We start from the raw sequence: 18,150 nt of genomic DNA, 5'->3' as shown, positions 1-18,150 counted from the left end.
TGGACTTTCAGTCTGTCGTCATTCATCACATGTGTTCCTTTGTTTTAGTTTCCCGCCACTCATCAGTAACCATGGACATTAATTCATCACAGCTGTTCACCACCATGTATTAGTTCCTATCGGTTCCCTTGGTTTCTGTTGGTCAATGTTAGTGTACTCTAGTGTTTTGCTGCACATGCCTATCAAACTTTTTGTTTTTATAAACCTAGTTTATATTTGTATCCAGTCTTTAGTCCGTCTTCATCTTGTGACGAACAATTAGTGCACACAGTATTTGCTCTTAGAAAAATGCATTGGTAAAACGTATGTTTGTTGGTTCGACTTTAAGGGATATTTCACCCAAAAATTAAATGATTTACTCACCCTCAAGCCATCCGAAGTGTATTTGACTTTCTTCTTTCAGATGAACACAGAGTTATTAAAAAAAAAAAAAAAAAAATTAAAAATAAAATAAAATAAGCTCTTCCAAGCTTTATAAATGCATTGAATGGTAAATTAGAATATTGAAGCTGCCCATTTCTACTGCATCCAACATGTTGATTGTGTTAACACACATCTAAATGTTCTAGACCAGAAAACTGCCAAAACGTCTGCTTTTATAGAGTTGGTCACACTTGCTGATGATCAATTAGGCTAATCAAGGACATTTGATTATCAGGCCCTGACTGCAACTTACCCCCTTAATCCCTATAGACCTCATGTAGCCCCGCCCGTTTTCAGAGCTGCGCTCATTGTCTTTTGACTTCCGGTCTGCGTTTTCACAGCGATCTTGCATAGGTATGAATGAACTGCTCATTAATAATTTCCCGGTAGACATTTGTTAAGACATCTGCTTTACAGTGCTTATGATAAACATTACAATGCTCATGATAACTTTTGTTAACTCTACAATAAGTAAATCCACTTCACCAGCTATTGTTTTATTATGTGTATTGTGTCTGTGTACTGTGTATTATGTCATTATGTCAGGTGTTTTTGTTCACCTGCGGTTTTATTTGCCAAATTTCGAGACATGTTATTATTATTTTAAAATTTTAAATTTGATCTCTAACAAGAAATAAGTGTTTCAGATATTCACTGTTTTATCTCTGAAACTCACTTGTTTCAATCATTAGATGTGCAATAAATATGTTGTCTTCTGTATGATACATATCTCCATGATGCTTTTCCTCATTTAAAAATCATTTTGGATAAAAATATCTGCTAAATGATTAAGTTGTTCATTTGGAAAACCCCGTCTTTCTTTGTGCATAAACGTACTGTATGTTATCTGCCCACACAACACCCCAAGTGTTTCCAGCAATTGTGGATTCCTGCTGTTTAATGAGCTCCAGAGCTCACTGCAAAGATCAGCAGATTTTATCACTGTCCGACTTTCCCATGGAGAGAGTCATTAAGCAAATTAGTAACGACAGGTGCATTTGCATATTCATAGAGTGCCTTAGCCTAGATCATGCCCCAAGACAAACAAAGGAGAGCATTACAAATGCAACAGGTACAGAGGTTCTCCACTGACATGCCTGTGTGTGGTGATGTTTGGTTTGGTTTCACAGCAGTCTGAATTCATGTCACATGAATAACTGATAACATTTTGAGCACATTTTAATTAGCTCTATACCAAATAAATGAATTGAATAACCAAAATATCCGTTGACTACTAGGGTATCCATCTCTTTTCTACTATTTCTGAGAAAGACAATTGTATAGTGACTGATTGCTTGTTCATCTGATAAAGTTTCTCTATTCTAATGCTTGACAACTATCTATGGACTCATCATGGTTGTATTGCACAAAGACTGTGTGCTAACAGTGATATATTGTGTGTGTGTGCCTTGTATTCAGCCTTCTTTCATTTATTGGCAGCGTGTGATTCAAGAAATCTCCTTCCGACTCAGCGGACACCATGATAAGATCAAAGAGTATATTTGATAACCCATCTCATTTTCGGCAGTCTCTCTCGGCTCTGTCTGTTATATCACCATATCTCAGGCACAATCAGACCTATGGGATTTAGAAATTCAGGCATCGGGGACAAGTTGTTGTCTTTTGGATCTTTGGATTGTACACAAACCACATGTTTAAGCAGTTGAAATATCTTTTTTTTTTTTTTCTCCAAGTGGTGTTTATTTAAGAAAACTGTGTTTATTACAGGACTCAACTGTAATAGCTCATGTTTAGCCCTAAAGTAGATTTATTTTACAACAAGTACAAGTCTATACAAGCTCCTCTGGGACTGCAACGTCCATGTCCTCGTGAGGAGAAAATAATTATGAAAATCCTTGTGTCTTCAAAAAAATAAGAAATTCATATTCGATTTGAAATCATGATAAATAGATAAATACATAACAAAACGTTACAACCCGTCTCAACAGCCTCACAAATAAATAAATAGAATCATAAATAACATTCAACAAACATCTTTGGCCAAACGAGGCCGGCGAAGACAATTCCTCCTCAAAACTCCCTCCAACGAAGCTTGGAATTAGGGTCAGCTTCGGTTAGGGACGCCACTCATCCTTAAGAAGGGTGACAAAACAAAGCTAAACCATAACAAAAAGAATAACAAACCAACTCCATTGAGGCACTTTTTTAAGGATGTCAGAAAAAATTTGCATCTTCTATGTTTTTTTTTTGTTGTTGTTGTTGTTGTCTTTTTTTTGTGTGTGTGTGTGAAAAGCAAAGTTCATAAATATGACCAAAAACCCTCCAACATTCATTTACAGATAACCCGTCGGCTGCATTTTATTCTGGCTTCCTTTATCCTCTCTTGTTTTGAGTGTGAAATCAAGGCAAACTAAAAAGTCGAAAAGGTCAAAAAGAACCACTACAAAATAACACAATGGACTCTTGTAAAAAGAAAAGTCCGAGTTAAACACACATCTAGGGTGGAAAGAGAAAAAACAAAACATCAGTGTTTGTTTTCAGTGACGGTGCTGGATGTTACATCTGATTGGCTCTCTGATCGTTCTCCGAATATCCCTGCGAGGGTTTTGAAGCGAGGCCCCCACTCGTTGAGGTAATCGTAGTCCTCCTCCGTTTCACCCTTTACGGACTCTATAGAGCTTAAACTCTCGGCCACCGAGCCCTCGCCCTCGTAGGCGTATGTGGCCAGCGAGTCGTAAGGCGGGGCGGAAGTGTCACCGTCGTGCTCTTGCAGCCGCTGACTGATGAAGTTGCTGATGTCAGCGCTGTTCTGAGAGGCTATTGGCCGCTGTGGACACAAACCCAACTCTGGCTTAACGTCTCGGCGAAACAGATTTTCCTTGATGACTTTGGGGTTGCGGAGGGTGCCCATGTCGAAGGCGTGCGTGTCCTCCTCGCCTCCTCCTTCGTCGTCGTAATGGATGACGTTGTCACGGATGTCCTCTTTGGATGTCATGAGGGTCTCTTTCTTCTTCTGCCGCCGAACCCCAACGTAGAGGACCACGATCACTGCAGGAAACACACAAGCAGAACACAAATCAAAATGCTTTCAGAATGTGATACAACACGGTCTCTAAAGCTCCCCTGAAATCAAAATTTTGAGGTAACTAGTAATAGTGCATTAAGCCATCTTTTTTTGTATCTTAAACTGTTAAAAAAATCCTTCCTGGAAATATGTCAACAGGATTTCAGCAACTCCTAATGGGTGCTATTTTGTATATATTTGTATTTTATTTTTGGCATATATTCAACAAGGTGCAGGTCCATACTGATATGCTCTAGATTTGTCTGCCATTCTCCTCTGACCTCTGGCCTCAACAAGGCATTTTCGCCCACATAACTTTTGGATTTTCTCTTTTAAGGGCCATTCTCTGTAAACCCTAGAGATGGTTGTGTGTGGATATCCCAGTAGATCAGCAGTTTCTGTAATACTCAAGACCAGCTACTTGAGACCAGTCCTTCTGGCACCAACAACCATGACACATTCCAAGTCTCTCTTAAATCAGGACTCTGATGAAGATGTAACTTTACATCGAAACGTTAGTCTGTGTTACGCACCTTAAATTAAATTAACCCGTACAGTCCTACTCACCCAGCAATGAGTGTCTCCAGCATCGTAGGCATGCATGCTAACAAGGACACTAAAGACTGCAGTCTCTAACATCAGCTGCTAGTGCGCCTCTTGAGATCAGGGGAGTGAGGTTTATGCCTTGTTCACACTACATGATTTTAAAACGTCGGGCTGAACTGTGCGGTTCACACTACACGACTTGCTCTCAGTGAAATCTGGAGTGTTCAAGTTGTTAACTGTTCACACCACACAACACAACGTGATTGATCCACAACAGGAGGTAACTCACTACACGAGTTGACAACGCACTGCATAGAGATGCAACCACGATCGGATGATAAGAGCAAATCATTTGTGACTCAATAAGAACTGTTTCAGTACTATGTTACGGTCTAAATCCTGAAAATAATCAAATAAATAACAAGTTGACAACAACTCTGTCACCCAACGATTCTATCTTGTCAACAAACCACGTTTTGTCACGAAAAAAACCACGCAATAAATAAATAAATATTGCGCCAATACCCAGCGAAGAAGAGAACACAACACGTGAATATGGACGTCAGACAGAAACTAGTGCTGCACACTGTTTGCTCGACGATCTGCTCTGAGGGAAAAAATGCAAAAAAAGAGAGAAAAACTAAGATTTACCTGGTGTCCTCAACCCATGCGTTGCTATTGGCTGTACTCATGACATCACTGAGTTTGAGTCGCGCGACTGCTCTGGATATCTAGCAGGCTAGATATTTTTCTGGGCTCGGCGACGCGTCTGCGAGGCGTCTGCGAGCGTTTTCGCTGCGTTGTTGGCTCTTTCATACTAACAGATTGGCAAGCGTTCATCATCCGCTAATCTCCCGCGATTTGCACACGATAACACCCTGACCTGTCGGCGACTCAACGATTCGCAAATCGGGCATACATCGGGCTTAAAATCATGTAGTGTGAACTTGGCTTTACCTGAACTGGCCTCTGTTACACTCACCCCCTCTAAACCTCACTCCCATCCAGGCCACGGCACCAATGTGATCCTACTCCCCCCACTCCAATGCAAACCGGCATTTCCGGCATGGGAGGCAGGCGCGCTAACAAAGACCACAGTCTCTGTTTAAAATACATCCCAGAAGGAGTTGCAGCGCTGATTTTATTTTTATTATCTGAATTTGAATGATGAGAATAAAAATTATATATTATTACTTTTTGAATAAGCATCTCACAATATATCACATGACTTCAAATTAGAAACATTTCGGTCATATTAGTAACATTTTGGTGGGCAAAAAAGGTACATTTTATAGGGATCTACAAAGCACTGTCCACTCTGAACTCACTTTCAAACCAAGTGACTTTCTTTCCTGCGGAAATCCACCAGTACCATTGGAGTTAAAAACAATATTACAACTTCACCGTTTTGAGTTAAGGCAAGCAGAGAGTTTTGAACACAAGCTGGTTATGTACTTGCTCAAAAAATATTTTGGATAATTTTTTAACCCCAAAAAGTGACAGAATGCACCTTTAAATGGCGAAATAGTAGGCGGGTCCACGACGTGTGTACACTCTGCTTATTACACACACACCACTTCACAAATCCGCCATGAAAATAGCAATCTGGCATGGCGCGAGTGCAACTGGCTTTTAAAGGGAATGGGAGATCTGACTCTGATTGGTTTATTGAACGTTACACCCAAAACACATAGATTACTCATTAAGAGAACCGGGACAACCCTTTTAGACCATGCGGCGTGTGTACTGATTTTTCCTGTCGTTAAACTAGCAAAAGGGGGTGCACTCGCGTCCTGCGCTTTAGACCATGTGCTTAGATCGTTAACATAGGTCACTAAATCTGCAAGGGTGAATCTTTCAACCTTTGGTAAAATTCCCAATAAAGGATTCTTGATTTTGTGTTAAATTGACGAACAGCTGTATGTGTCTGCATCTAAAACCAATGATATCATAAATTTGAGTTATTTAGCTCATGCATATTTGTTTTCAGGCGACGTCAAGCCATTTTGCATATGACAGGGGAAAAACAAACGGACGATTAGCTCGTAATAATTAGAAGGCGAGTCTTCTGTTCCTGTAGCCATAGTATTGAGTGCTGTGATTTCTCCCATTCATTCAAATCGTTCTCGTTATGCTGTCTGTACAATCAGGGAGTGAGGCAGGCAGAGGCCAGTGGAAACACTCTTCTTCATTTAATCAAGCGACAGCCCCCTCATTTGTCAGAGTTTTCCATGATTGGCAAACAGTTCCTGACTGCAGTCATCATTTAAAGACGGAATGAAAGCTGCAGCAATAATGGGTGCCCTCCGTCTGATGGACTCTCTCACACATCATGTGTGACTATTTCAGAACCCAGTCCTCGCGCTTTATTATTCATTTTATATTGACTGGCCTCAGACGATCCTCAGCTAGATAGAACACGATAATGATAGATAGATAGATAGATAGATAGATAGATAGATAGATAGATATATAGAGAGATAGAGAGATAGATAGATAGAGAGATAGAGAGATAGATAGATAGATAGATAGATAGATAGATAGATAGATAGATAGATAGATAGATAGATAGATAGATAGATAGATAGATAGATAGATAGATAGATAGATAGATAGATAGATAGATAGATAGATAGAGATCTGATATTATACGTTCAGGTTTCTAAGTATGTAAGTTAACACCTGTACTATGTTTATTAGTATGCAAATTAGAGGAAATTGCTATTAAACAAATAACAAGGTTGGTCTAGCAGTCTAGATCAGTGTCTGTGAGGTGCCAGCGCCCCCAAGTGACAGATATGTGCATTGTAGTTCTCAACCGTTGTCAGACATCCTATTTTCTGAGTCAATGTTTGTGATTTGATTGGCATATGCAGGAGATAGGTTAGAGATTGATGATAAGCCCTCCTCCTCGGTACGCTGATCTCTTGCTCTGTCTGCCATGACTGCATCCGTGGAGTGGGAAATGGGTCAGTCTGACAAATGAAGCACCGATAATGGCTTATCTCCAGCACGACAATGTGTTCTCTTTCTGCGCTGTCTGTGATCCTGGCTGGCACCTTTAACAAGGACGCAGTGATGCTGAGAGGTGCTTGCCGGTGTCTGTGAGACGGGTCAGTTTTTAGAGCACTGCGGCAGTCTCTTCAATACAAGCTGTCACGTACTGGTAAAGGATGGATTGACTGTTTTTCTAAGTGGGGTGAAGATCAGCTTAATTAAATAGACAGCAATATTTTAGGACTGAAGGTCATGCTACAAATAGAAGTGGTGTATGCAGTGGGAACAATTAAAGGGATAGTCCACAAAAAATTACAATTCTGTCATCATTTACTCAAATTCATGTAGTTCTAAATACTATAACGTCACAATACTACATGTAGTCACAAAATAACATATTTTGTAAAACGCTGGTAACCAAATGGATCGGTTAGCATCTGACCTCCATTGTATGAATAGAAATTACAATACAAATCAATGGGAACCAAAATTCTATATATATGTATATATGGGTTTACTATCCCCCTCGGTTCGGTTTGAATCGGTTACCATCTGACCTCCATTTTATGAATAGAAATTACAATGCAAAACAATGGGAACCATCATTCTTCAAGTAAATACATACACACACTCACATACACACACATATATATATATATATATATATATATATATATTAGGGCTGTGCAAAAGTTAATTGCGATTAATCGCATCCAAAATAAAAGTCTGTGTTTACATATATATTTGTGTGTGCTGTATATAATTATTTTGTATATATAAATACACACACATGCATGTATATGTTTAAGAAAATGTGTTATTCCTATATAAAATATTTATATAATATAGATTATGTATTTATATATATATACACAGAATTTAAGAGCAAATAATTCTTAAATATATGCATGCATGCATAGGTATTTATATATACAAAATAATTATATACAGCACACACAAATATATTATGTAAAACAGACTTTTATTTTGGATGCGATTAATCGCAATTAACTTTTGCACAGCCCTAATATATATATATACAGCCCGTTCTCATCCCAAGGCGTCATATATTGATGCTTTTGCCAATGCGTAGACATCCAACGCACATGGCACCATTTAGCGTCAATATGAGACACAGATATATATGGGCCAGAAGGCGCCTTCTAGTGGTCTAACCCTAAACCTACCCCAGACCTAAACCTACCCATAACCGAAGCGTGTTATATTGACGCTAATATTGACGTGTTGGATGTCTACGCATTGGCAAAAACATTAGTATATGACGCCTTGGGATGAGAATGCATATATATATATATATATATATATCATAATATATATATATATATATATATATATATATATATATATATATATATATATAAAACCACCATTCTTCAAGTAAATACATATGTACTATCACGTGTACTGTCCATTTAAAGGGTTTACTATCCAAAAGGCGGATATTGACGTATGGTCAAAAGACGTCCCAAGATGTCAGTTATATGACGTCTTGGGATGAGACTGCGCTGACTATCTCTTTAAAGAAAGATTGGGGATGTCAGCTGAAAAGGAAAGCCTATTTGTGGACCAATATATGACAAAAAAAAAAAAAAACTTTTCTTCTTATTTGGAATATAAGCAATAAGATTTGCATTAGAGATTTTAATTTCATCTTGACTTCAATATGGTCAATGTCAAAAATAACTCATCAACTCCACAAAAAGTAAATCATTTTCTTTCTTAAATGTCTCATTCTGTAATACAATGCATTCCAGTTTTCTTCCAACCATAATGGCTGATGCAGGAAGGCCTAAATTGTATTTGAGGTCTCGTCGGACCCTCTTCTTTTGTGATTCAACTTAATTTTCTCTACTTTGAAAAAAAAAAAAAAAAAGCAAAGCCTTGTGTCCTTTGTAGGTTTATTGTGGAGGGATAAAGAAAGGAAATGAGTTGAAATTTGATGGAGACAGAGGAGATAAAAGCTGAAATAGCAGAGAGGAGAATGGGAATGAAAATAGTGACATCTAAACAAATCAAAACATTAGAGCTTATCAACAGGACGAGCGTGCGCTCGCTGGACCACTGCTCCTCGTAAATACTACCGTGTATTGTGCACATTATTTTTTGACAGACATCGATGTCTTGATATTTAAATGATGGATCGTAAGGTTATACTCATTTATTTCTTAGTCGGCAAGTATTCAGTGAAGTGATTGATGCCCATGCGTGTGTTATGTCGATGCTTTTGATTCCAACCAATAGGCAAAGTTTTTGATTGACGCGATACCATGCGTAAGTGCACTATGTTTGTTTTCTGGGTAATTATAAAACGTGCTGGAGGCCTTCGAAATGCTTTTTGTGTTATTCATTTTACTTATTTTACAGAATTAAGTTTATTGCATGGCATAAATAAATGATGTTACTCGGAGTCAGACATGTTTGGCTTGTCTAAAATGTACATTCATCTTTCACAAATTGGTTAAATTTTGAAAATTAGGTACTTGCTTTGATGTAAAAAGTTGTTACGTTTTATTTTATTTTATTTTTTTATTTTTTTTTTAACCCATGGAAATGCAGATCCTGTTGTAAATAATAGTGAAAAAAAATCACTTTCAAAAACTTTTTTGACTAGATAGTACTGTTCAAAAGTTTCGGGTAGTACGTTTTTTTTTTTTTTTTTTTTTAAAGAAATTGATACTTTTATACAAGAAGGACGCATTTAAAGGAGTAGTTCACTTTTGAAAAAAAAAATGCTGATAATTTACTCACCCCCATGTCATCTAAGATGTCTATGTCATTCTTTCTTCAGTTGAAAATAAATGAAGGTTTTTGATGAAACAATCGCTCATTTAAAAAAAAAAAATTTAAAAAGTTTACGTTTTATAAGCTCAAATGCTCGCCTTGCTCTGTTCTGACACGCGTGACGCTCATGTTCGAACTCCTTCATCAAAATGAACAAATCTTTTTTCGAGTCATTTGGTTCATTCATCGAACGCAACTAACGAATTGACTCGTGACGAAAAGATTCGTTAATTTTGATGAACGAGTTCGAACAGGAGAGTCACGAACGTGCATCGCAGTACAGAGCAAAGTGAACTACTCCTTTAACTGATTAAATATTAAAGTCTATCTATCTATCTATCTATCTATCTATCTATCTATCTATCTATCTATCTATCTATCTATCTATCTATCTATCTATCTATCTATCTATCTATCTATCTATCTATCTATCTATCTATCTATCTATCTATCTATCTATCTATCTATCTATCTATCTATCTATCTATCTATCTTTCTGAAATATAGTTGACCTCAGTTCTACTTCATTTTCCACGTTCCACTGCATTTTGTACACAGGTGGAGGTTCAATCAGTATACTTCTTTGACCTTGCAGTCTGCGCTGACGACAAAACTTATATCATGCAGACTGTCCACGTTCCGGTCCAGCCTCCAGATAGTCTGTGTGTTGTCATTTTCCTGAAGTATAGGCTTAAGTGTCAGTCCGGTGGACATACACATCATTTCCGACTGAATGGCTACAGTGAGATCTGTGTCTGAGGTTCAGTCGAGGACAGCCGAGTGCTAACCTCATTTTGTTGAGCACGCTCTTACTTAATGACCAGCCAGCCCACACAAATTACCATGGAAACGAGGCTATAAAAGTCTCCACTTCATTCCTCACCCCTCCACCCATCCACCCCGCACATCCCGTATGCAAATGAACTGGTTTTATAACTCCTGAGATTTCCCCGTCTAGACCTCAGGGGTTAAGTTAACATGGAGAGTAATTCAGCCTGCATGCGCTCTAATGTTAATGACACTCTGAGATTTAGGGCTTTCACTGTGACATTGACGAGCAAAGACAAGGCTCATTTAAACCCGTGTGTATTCATTTTATCAAACTATACTCCTCCTTACCTGTCTAGAATGGCCAATATACAGGCACTTAATTAACAAGTGTGTTTTAATTAAACCACCCCAGAGAGTTTCAGAGCGGCACATGTATCTTCCGTCTAAAAAAGGGGAGTCCAAGAAGCGCCTAAATCCAGCCGAAAGAAGTCTCCATGAAATCCAGGGGTGGTAAAAGTACTCAAAAGTTATCCTCAAGTAAAAGTATAAATACCTAAATAAAAAATTACTCCAGTAAAAGTAGAAAGTCCTCCATTCAAACATCACTTGAGTAAAAGTACAAAAGTATCCGATTTCAAACGTACTTAAGTACCGAAAGTAAAAAGTAAATATTCAAATTAACTGTAAATATCAATAATTAAGCAGATCAATTGTTTTGCGAGTGTTATGCAATGTTTTATTTAAACAAATGATAAGATTAGATACTGCAATTAAGAATTTGTTAGCTAGCTGTTGACAAGGCATTTTGTTAGCTAGCTGTTTCAATATGAAATCACTTGGCTAACAATAGTAACATTAAAGCAACACTAAAGAACTTGTCCTCTGCGGTCGCCCTACAGGTTGGAAGCGGCATAGTCCGTTACCGCTGTTGTAAATTATTTAGCCTACCGCAGCCTACTGCCATGCACTGTTTATCCACTGTGTATCCAGAACCGGCTTTAGAGTGAATGTTGTCCAATTGTAACGCTTGCCGTAAAGTCAAATTTGGTAGTTTTCTCATGTCTCATTCAAACTACAAAAAAAAAAAACGCAACCCGATCAGGCAAACTTATATAATGTGGTTCTAGCAGATATAGGACCAAAGTGCCTTTCAACCTGTTACGACTTGATGAACTGCTGAAACGATTTTGGAAACATTATTTTAAGGTAAAAAATCTTCTTTAGTGCTGCTTTAACAACGCATTCTCATCCTTTAACGTCATATAGAACGCTTTATGACAAAACGGCGCTATACTACGCACATGGCACCCGTTATCGTTAATATAACACGTGCTGTGAGGGCTAAGTTTAGGTGTGGGGTAGGGTGTGCGTGTCATATTCACGCTAAAGGATTTATAACGTCTTGGGTTCGCGTGTTTATTAACGATAAAGGGTGCCATGTGCGTAGTATAGCGCCGTTTTGTCATATAACGTTCTATATGACGTTAAAGGATGAGAACGGGCTGGCTTTAACGTTAACTCACCTCAATGTGTTTTTTTTTTTCAGATTTGAGGGTGAAGTTTTGAATGCTGAAATTTCATTCACCCGTGGCAGGCAAAGACGACATTTCAGCCGATATAAATCTCCCTTGACTTCAGTGAATTCGAACATATCATTGATACGGCCATGGGTGATCCCTGTCGTAAATCTTGGGATCATTGCTGGCAGTGAGAGCTGCACCTTCACCTGTTTCTGCGGTCAATGGCGAACTGACTGCTATGTGAGCGTATGCTGGCAAAGAGCTTGCGCGTTCTTTTTTTCAAAAGAAAAGCAAGTTTTTCGTTGGTTTGGAAAGCTAGTGTAATAAATACTTGCAGCGGGCATGGGTAAATGTATCGGAGTAAAAAGTAAACTTTGTCTTTATTGTAGTGGAGTAAAAGTGAAAGTAGATGCAAATAAAACATACTCAAGTAAAGTACAGATCCCCGAAAAAACTACTTAAGTAAAGTAACAAAGTATTTTTACTTCGTTACTTACCACCACTGATGAAATCATAATGAACATATACTTTTTAAAGTGCATGATTGATTATTTCAAAGATGGAACAAACAACAACTTCACATCATAATCACTTTTCTTTTTCGACTGATGTAACAATTTCTCAAATCTCCCCTCCAGCTGCCTCATTCTTGCACTTTTCATTATTTTATCAATATTTTTCTTTGTTAAATGCTTTCACTTTGAGGTATTTCATAATACAGAAAGAAAATCATTTGTGAATGTGCTTCATAATTTCAAGGCAAGTGTGTAATTTCAAAAACCACTAGCATCGCAAAATGATATTGTAAAAATAATGATGTTTGGAATACTACATTACTCAGTATAAAGATTATACTGTATACTTTGCACAGTATGCAGTTTTTCTGTATGACCTAGCGTACTACATCTGACAAAATGATCTTCCATTTGGGTGACCGATAAACTGGAAGAATCTATTTCTGGGCTCTTTTTTTTTTTTTTTTCAATTTATCCTACAGTCAAATATGCTTTGCACCAAATTGGATTCAAATTGAAAAATGATTTTCAAAATGAGAACTGAATGCCAAGGTCATGTGACAAACACAGTAAAGTCATGTGAAAGCGATGTGGCATATTTGATTTATTGTCAATTCATGCATTCTATTTAACCTATTTTTTGTATTTTATTTATTAGTAGGCTGTATATAGTTTTGTACAACACTTGTAACATGTAAGCTAGAGTTCCATTCCAAAAAAAAAAAAAATGATAATGACAGTTTTTATTTATTTATTTATTTGGAAATATTGCGATTCAGAAGAGCTTGTGCTATGACAGACACTATCACAGTCCATATAGTTATCTTTCAAAATAAGGTCCTGGCAGCTTTTGCTTTGCAGTATGCATTGTCACTACATATTGAGCTGGGATTACATCTGGTGTATGGAGTCTGGACAGGCAGCTCTCTCTCTCTCTCTGTCAAACGCTCTGATGGATGGATGTTTGCTTACCCAGCAGTATGACGATGCACACCAGAATAGCGATCAAGGCTCCGGTACTGAGTCCCACAGGGAGGAAAATGGCTTCAGCGCTGCATGTTAATAAAGATCCCTCGGTGTCACAGCCACACACACGGATGGTGAGAGTACTGGTACTGCTCAAAGTCTGAAGGCCACCGTCCTCAATCAACACTGGAAGGTGGTAGATCTCCTGAGACCACCTTTTGAAACCACCACGCAGGGCCACAACCCCAGCAGTGTTATCTACAAAAAACAAAAAACAGCAGACATTTTAATAAATGTCTTGCCAAAATATTTTGTTGCAGTTTTCTCAAATGAAAAGTAATTTTTGTAATATTAATATTATTAATTTATTAGGAATATTTATTTTGAATATATATATATATATATATATATATATATATATGAAGAGTTCAGATGCAAAAGCCTCTAAATGCCATTTGAAACTTTCTTCTTTAATGATGATTTTTATCAAACTTGTATATTTAAATTCATGAATTTCACTTAAATAACAATTAATAGGTAATTATCATTGCCATTTAAGTGAAATTACTGAACTTAAATATACAAGCTTGATAAAAATGATCATTCTAGAAGGAAATTTCAAATGGCACTTAGAGGCTTTTGCATCTGAACTCTTTATATATATATATGGTTAAAACCACACCATTCTTAGTTGTAACCACTGATCTATATACTGTAGAATGAATGGATAGCTCATGATGTCATAAACAATGAAGCCACTGCGCTGCCATATTGTGATAGTGAGCTCACGCATTTGATTGAATCAATTGGAAATTGTATGATTTGACTGAGAAAACACTGCATGACGGGACACCATTTTTAGATCTAAAGTCTCCCTGAACAGTCTTACAACGCAAACATCCTAAACATTTAAATGGGTGTTTGTTTAAAGTCAAAAATTATTTCTATTATTTCTAGTCTATTTCTGCTGTGCTGCAGGCGCTGAAATAAAGTGACAGCGCATGGTTTGTGGTCAAACTGAACACGGATTGACATGAAAATATAGTAAATAAATGCATTTAATTAAATTAATAATAAGTAATGCATTGAATAATACACTTATTGGGTTTTAACCATAGGTTTAAACTTGAATACGTCTGTGAAAGAATGCATATTAGGCTATACATTTTTTTTTAAACAACATGGGAAATAATGAAAATTTTGCATATTAATTATTATATATGGGCTTAAATGACAACCTGTGGGCAGTTTTTTCTAGATCCTTTTGTTAACTTCGTTTTACATGTTGATGCACAGCGGGTCATCTTAAAAGTGCCGTCAGAGCTATCAATCTCTGTAGAACGGCCGCCGGAGCCCTCTGCTGGTAGGGAATCGTAAGATGGCCGCTCGAACACTTCTGGTAGTTTCACTGCCTGGTGGCAGTTCAGAACGTCATGAGCTATCCAGTCATTATAAAGATCAGTGGTTGTAACTCAAGTTATGGTCTGGCAAAGCATCATAGACAAATCATTTCCATAGGGGCGTCACCAACGGACGTCGCGGATAGACCTAAAACCAATCAGAGCGATGGAGATGACGTACTGTATGCAGAGTGGCGGAGAAACATCTCTGAGTGTCAAGTCAAACTTTAAGATCCCTTTTGGGCAATTTGGGTGTAGCACAGATAGACAGACACAAACTGACACATGTAGTACATCAAAACAGAAATTCAAAAAGCATAAATATATTATTATTTAAAAAAAAAAAAAAAGAATAAAAAAATATATAAAAACCTTAATAAATACCTTTAAGAATCATTTAGTAGTCTAATTGCACTCGTAACAAAAGAGAATTTGTTAACACATCTCCGAGTGTTGTTCTTTGCTCGGTTTTTAAAGGGTAACTAAACCCCTGGTCAGAGCCTGACTCCACCCACTGGCAATATTTGAAAAATGCTGGAAAAGTGGGCAGAGCCCAGCGGAGGGGGGCGTGCACCTGAGACGCATTTCTTTGTTTGGAACTTGCCTACGTCACCAACAACCGCTGTGTCACGTACCACCGCAAACATCCAATAGGAAAATTCAACTGCAGTAGCCACCGTTCAACCTGAAGAGGGCAGCACTAAGACGTTTTTACACCATATATTGTAGAAATAGAACACTTTATAAACAAACGCCAAAAAAGTTACTCGAATCAATGACTGGTATTAATAAAGATCCATTCTTACAGATCATTAACTAAAAAAAGTTGGTTAAGTGTTTAGTTACTCTTTAACAAAAAGCAAATGTAAAAATCGCTTAAAACAGACGCGATAGCTGATTCGAACGAGTGACGTTCGACGGCTGCATCCATCTAGGCTACAAAATCTGCTTATCGACCATGACGCTGATGTTTTTGTGTAAAGCCCGCCCCAACGTTTCTGATTGGTACCTCGATTTCGACGGATTGGAAATGCACTTGAATCTTTGCCAGACTAACTTTCAGAGCAAATCTAAATTTACCGGAAGTTGTCTGGGTTACACAGCTATTGATTGTTAGCTGATTTTGTTGACAACCCGTCTGCAGGAATTATCCTTATGTCATTGTTATTGAACATAACCGCTGCATCCTTCATGCAGATGATTTTGTGCATCACAAAGAGCTCTCTTGCATGATTTTTCATAGTGAACAAACAATTCAGTGTTCAATGTGCTATGCAGTAGTTCAACAAGGAAATCACACTACAGCTGAGTGCCGAATCCCCCTCAGGCGTCGAAATAAAATGCTTTATCTCTTTGAGGAGGCTGTTTGAGCCTGAACATTCATCTGCAATGATTTCAGGAGGTAGAGAAGCTCTTTCACAATCTACTGTCTAGTGACCTACTGTAACATTGCTGGTCAACTGAGATTTATAACATCCTGAAGGCTACTTCATCTCTCTGACTCAGTTCGAAACCCAACAGAATCGGACATGTTCATGCTTCTAATCTTATAATGTACGGGGGGGGGGGGGGGGATCACAAATGCACTAAATGGGGCTGAGATAAGACTACTTCTAATGCTGAATAACATATAATCAACATTTCCCTTTACAGCTACTATTTTAAAAGGTGTGTTTTAAAATGGCAAACATCTTTTTACAATTACAGTGTTAATTGACATGATTAAACTTGGAAAGGTAAATTGCACACTAAATATAACTACATACAGCTCAGTCTATTAGAATTTAACAAAATATTTCACTACAACTGTGCTGTAAGGGACGTATGCAAATCTGTGAATCATTTTTTGACTTAAACAAACTGATTCATTAAGGTGAATCAGACTCCTCTGCACTGCACATTTGTTTTATGAACTGAACAAACTGATTCATATGACAACATATTCAGAAGACAGAGACACAACATCACACACACACACACACACACACACATATATATATATATATATATATATATATATGACATGATTTTTTTGCTGCACACTGTTTTGAACAGACATCTTATGATGATAGTGCTGCTATGATCTCTAAAAATGTGACTCTATGTCACAAAACTAAACAGAATTGTGTTTTTCACAAGATATTTTTCCTTGTAGCAACACGCATGCTAGGTTAAATGGCAATAAACAATGTAGCTGTTTGTGTTTTTTAAAATTAAGTGCAATGTATTTGGTGTTTTAATGTTCAGAGAAATTACATGTTGTCAAAAGACTTTGCCAGCATCATGGTGGCTGTAAGTTGCTGGTTCTGAACCCTGATCAGTCCACCTGACCTTGTCTCTGTGACTTTATGCTGACCGCATTTTCTTGACGGGTGGGCATTTTCAAGAAAGTCTTGCATGTTACAGGTAGACCCTTTTTATCTCTTTTTTTTTCTGGACTGCCCTCAGCGGAAACTGTCACCTTGTCCCAGTAAATCACATCTTAAGAATGCATTCATGCCTAAAGTGAGGACAGCCATTCCATAAGGCCACAAATAGTGAACGTAGAGGAAGAATAGCACATCAGCTGCATTATAGTAAACAATTACATAAAACAGTTTCATGATTTTCATTGAATTAAATCATTTTTAACCTAATGTTTGCATGCACAAAGATAAATTTTAAGTGTATATATATATATATATATATATATATATATATATATATATATATAAAATACTGAAAACAAAAATTTGAATGACACAAGCTTGTGATGCTAAAAAGTACATGTATTATTTTTTTTTCTGATGATTTTTCTATTTTATTACCAATTTAATTATGGATTTAATCATTTATATAAATAACGCAACATTCATTTATTAATATAATTTTGAGTAATTTGGCCCTCCATACACTTGTGTTTGAAATTATATATATATATATATATATATATATATATATATATATATATTTTTTTTTTTTTTTTTCCCTTCCAAACAGATCACTTGACAAGAAAATAACAGACAGACTCACTCCCAAAGTCTCTGATGGTGAAGTTTTTGGTCTTTACTCCCTCTTGAGGGGATTTGAAGGAAAATCTTTGTCCGGCTTGAGGGAGATCCTGGTCAGTTGCACTGATGACCTGAACCACCTGTGACACAAAAGTTAATCGAAAGATTATTGATCAGGGTTTCAGAATAGATCAT

General features: G+C 37.2%; 1 protein-coding gene across 1 annotated transcript in view; it reads right to left on the bottom strand.

Annotated features, from left to right (window-relative positions):
• Positions 1 to 2,094: 2,094 nt before the first annotated feature.
• cdh12b (cadherin 12b) overlaps positions 2,095 to 18,150 on the bottom strand; it is a 155,081-nt gene continuing 139,025 nt past the window's right edge. The window contains exons 10-12 of the mRNA XM_039665301.2: positions 17,978 to 18,095; positions 13,572 to 13,823; positions 2,095 to 3,432 (exon numbers count right to left, since the gene is read on the bottom strand). Of these exons, the coding sequence (XP_039521235.2) occupies positions 2,909 to 3,432; positions 13,572 to 13,823; positions 17,978 to 18,095 (894 nt within the window). The 3' untranslated portion in view covers positions 2,095 to 2,908. The remainder of the gene's footprint in view (positions 3,433 to 13,571; positions 13,824 to 17,977; positions 18,096 to 18,150) is intronic.

This window comes from Pimephales promelas, chromosome 17 (genome assembly GCF_988280905.1).
Source record: "Pimephales promelas chromosome 17, fPimPro1.hap1.1, whole genome shotgun sequence".
NCBI classification, from domain to species: domain Eukaryota; kingdom Metazoa; phylum Chordata; class Actinopteri; order Cypriniformes; family Leuciscidae; genus Pimephales; species Pimephales promelas.
This window is presented reverse-complemented; position numbering and strand designations above follow the sequence as displayed.